The sequence below is a fragment of the Halyomorpha halys genome, unplaced genomic scaffold (assembly GCF_000696795.3).
Source record: "Halyomorpha halys isolate HHAL.00 unplaced genomic scaffold, Hhal_1.1 Scaffold686.1, whole genome shotgun sequence".
Taxonomy (NCBI): Eukaryota; Metazoa; Arthropoda; class Insecta; order Hemiptera; family Pentatomidae; genus Halyomorpha; species Halyomorpha halys.
In genome coordinates this window covers 445565-447059 of record NW_027114454.1, presented here as the reverse complement: position 1 = coordinate 447059, position 1495 = coordinate 445565, and the positions used below count along the sequence as shown (strand labels likewise).

The following is a 1495-nucleotide window of genomic DNA, read 5'->3' as shown; positions in this document are numbered from 1 at the left end:
TACTTGCGTCGATTTTTGCAACAGTGGACGCCTGGGGAAGATGATAGCCAAAACTCGAGAGAGCGGAGGTACGTGGATGAGGGCCAGGGAGCGACCTGGCCCTCATCAGGAACTGATAGCTCGAGCGGCAACCGACCAGTGGAGATGGAGCAAATAGAAGAAATCATAAACGATAAGCCTAAACAAATCATCTGGAAGACAAGGACAACAGGTATGATGAAAATATAATACGATAAATACGGGAGAAGTTCTATAACGACTATGTAGTCAAAGCCAGGAGAGGGAGAGGAGCAGATATGTAGAGCACTGAAGGATGCGTCGAAGGCAGGAAGGACGTGTTACCTGTATGTAGGAAAACGCCGTAATTTGGGAAAGAATTAAGCGCCTGTGGAGGACGGAACAATTGGGGGTAGACAGGACCTTCATTCGTTGTACGCAACTATTGGACACACTACGGGATGTAGAATAACAAAAAAGAAGTTACGCTTGCCTACCACCAGGGCAAGACAAACCACAGAGGGATAGCGGAAACGATACAGGCACTGCGGCGGAAATACTTCTGGTGGGGTATTAAACGAACGGTTCAGGAGGTCATAGGGAACTGCCAAGTGTGTCTGAGGGCTAAATATGACCGTCATCCCCTCCCCCCCCCAAAGCTATACAGGAAGAAACTCCAACCGCAGATATCCCGTTAGTCGATTTACAGGTCGACACTTTTACCATAAAAATGGGTAACGGCCATTGATATTTTTAGCAAGGTGGCCATGGCACATCTAATCAAGGACAGGTCAGCGGATGATACTGGAAGCACTGCGAACTTGGTTCCAATTCCATGGAATATCGGATAGCATTTTGTCGGACGGCGGTCGGGAGTTCGATAACGCGGCAATCCGGGACAAGATGAAGTCACTCGATGTGGTCTGGCACTTGGACACCCCGGGACATCCGAAGAATAGAGGAGGAATTGAACGTCTACACAACACTCTGTGACCACCTGCGGGTCAATCACTTGGATAAGGGGCTAGAGCCGGACGACGCGATGAATAGGGCGATTGCAGCATACAATCACTTCATCCATACAGTTACAGGGTTTTCCCCCTTCGAAGTTTTATTTGGAATGCGCGGACGGAGGCGGGATTACAGAGGTTCAGTGGTTGAGGGCGAAACGATCCTTGACGGATCATCTCTACGTAAAGTGTGGGGTAGAGTTAAAAGTAGGGTCAAGAGCGAAAAGACTAAACGTGTGGCGCGTCAAAACACTGATGTCCGAGATGTTACGGGTAAAATTGGGATCGGGACGATTGTCTGTCGCCGTGTGGGTACTAATAGGAGCAAAGAGGTCCTGTGCTACGAGGGGCCATTCAGGGTGATTGTGATCAGGGAGCACAATGTGTTTACCATTAAAAGTGTTAAGGAACCCAAAAAGCGTAGAACTGTCCATATCGAACAGTTAAAGCTCCCTATGAGGGGACCCAATAATACGATGAAGTTTTAA

The 1495-nt window shown here is 48.4% G+C and overlaps 1 protein-coding gene across 1 annotated transcript; it reads left to right on the top strand.

The window, feature by feature from the left end:
* Nucleotides 1-913: 913 nt before the first annotated feature.
* LOC136796826 (uncharacterized) lies at nt 914-1495 on the top strand. Its single transcript, XM_067051636.1, has one exon. It carries the CDS (start codon nt 914-916, stop codon nt 1493-1495), a length of 582 nt encoding a protein of 193 aa, XP_066907737.1.

What these genes read in the sequence shown, in the direction of transcription:
- LOC136796826 (XM_067051636.1), top strand. Translation starts at nt 914, where the DNA reads ATGTGGTCTGGCACTTGGACACCCCGGGACATCCGAAGAATAGAGGAG.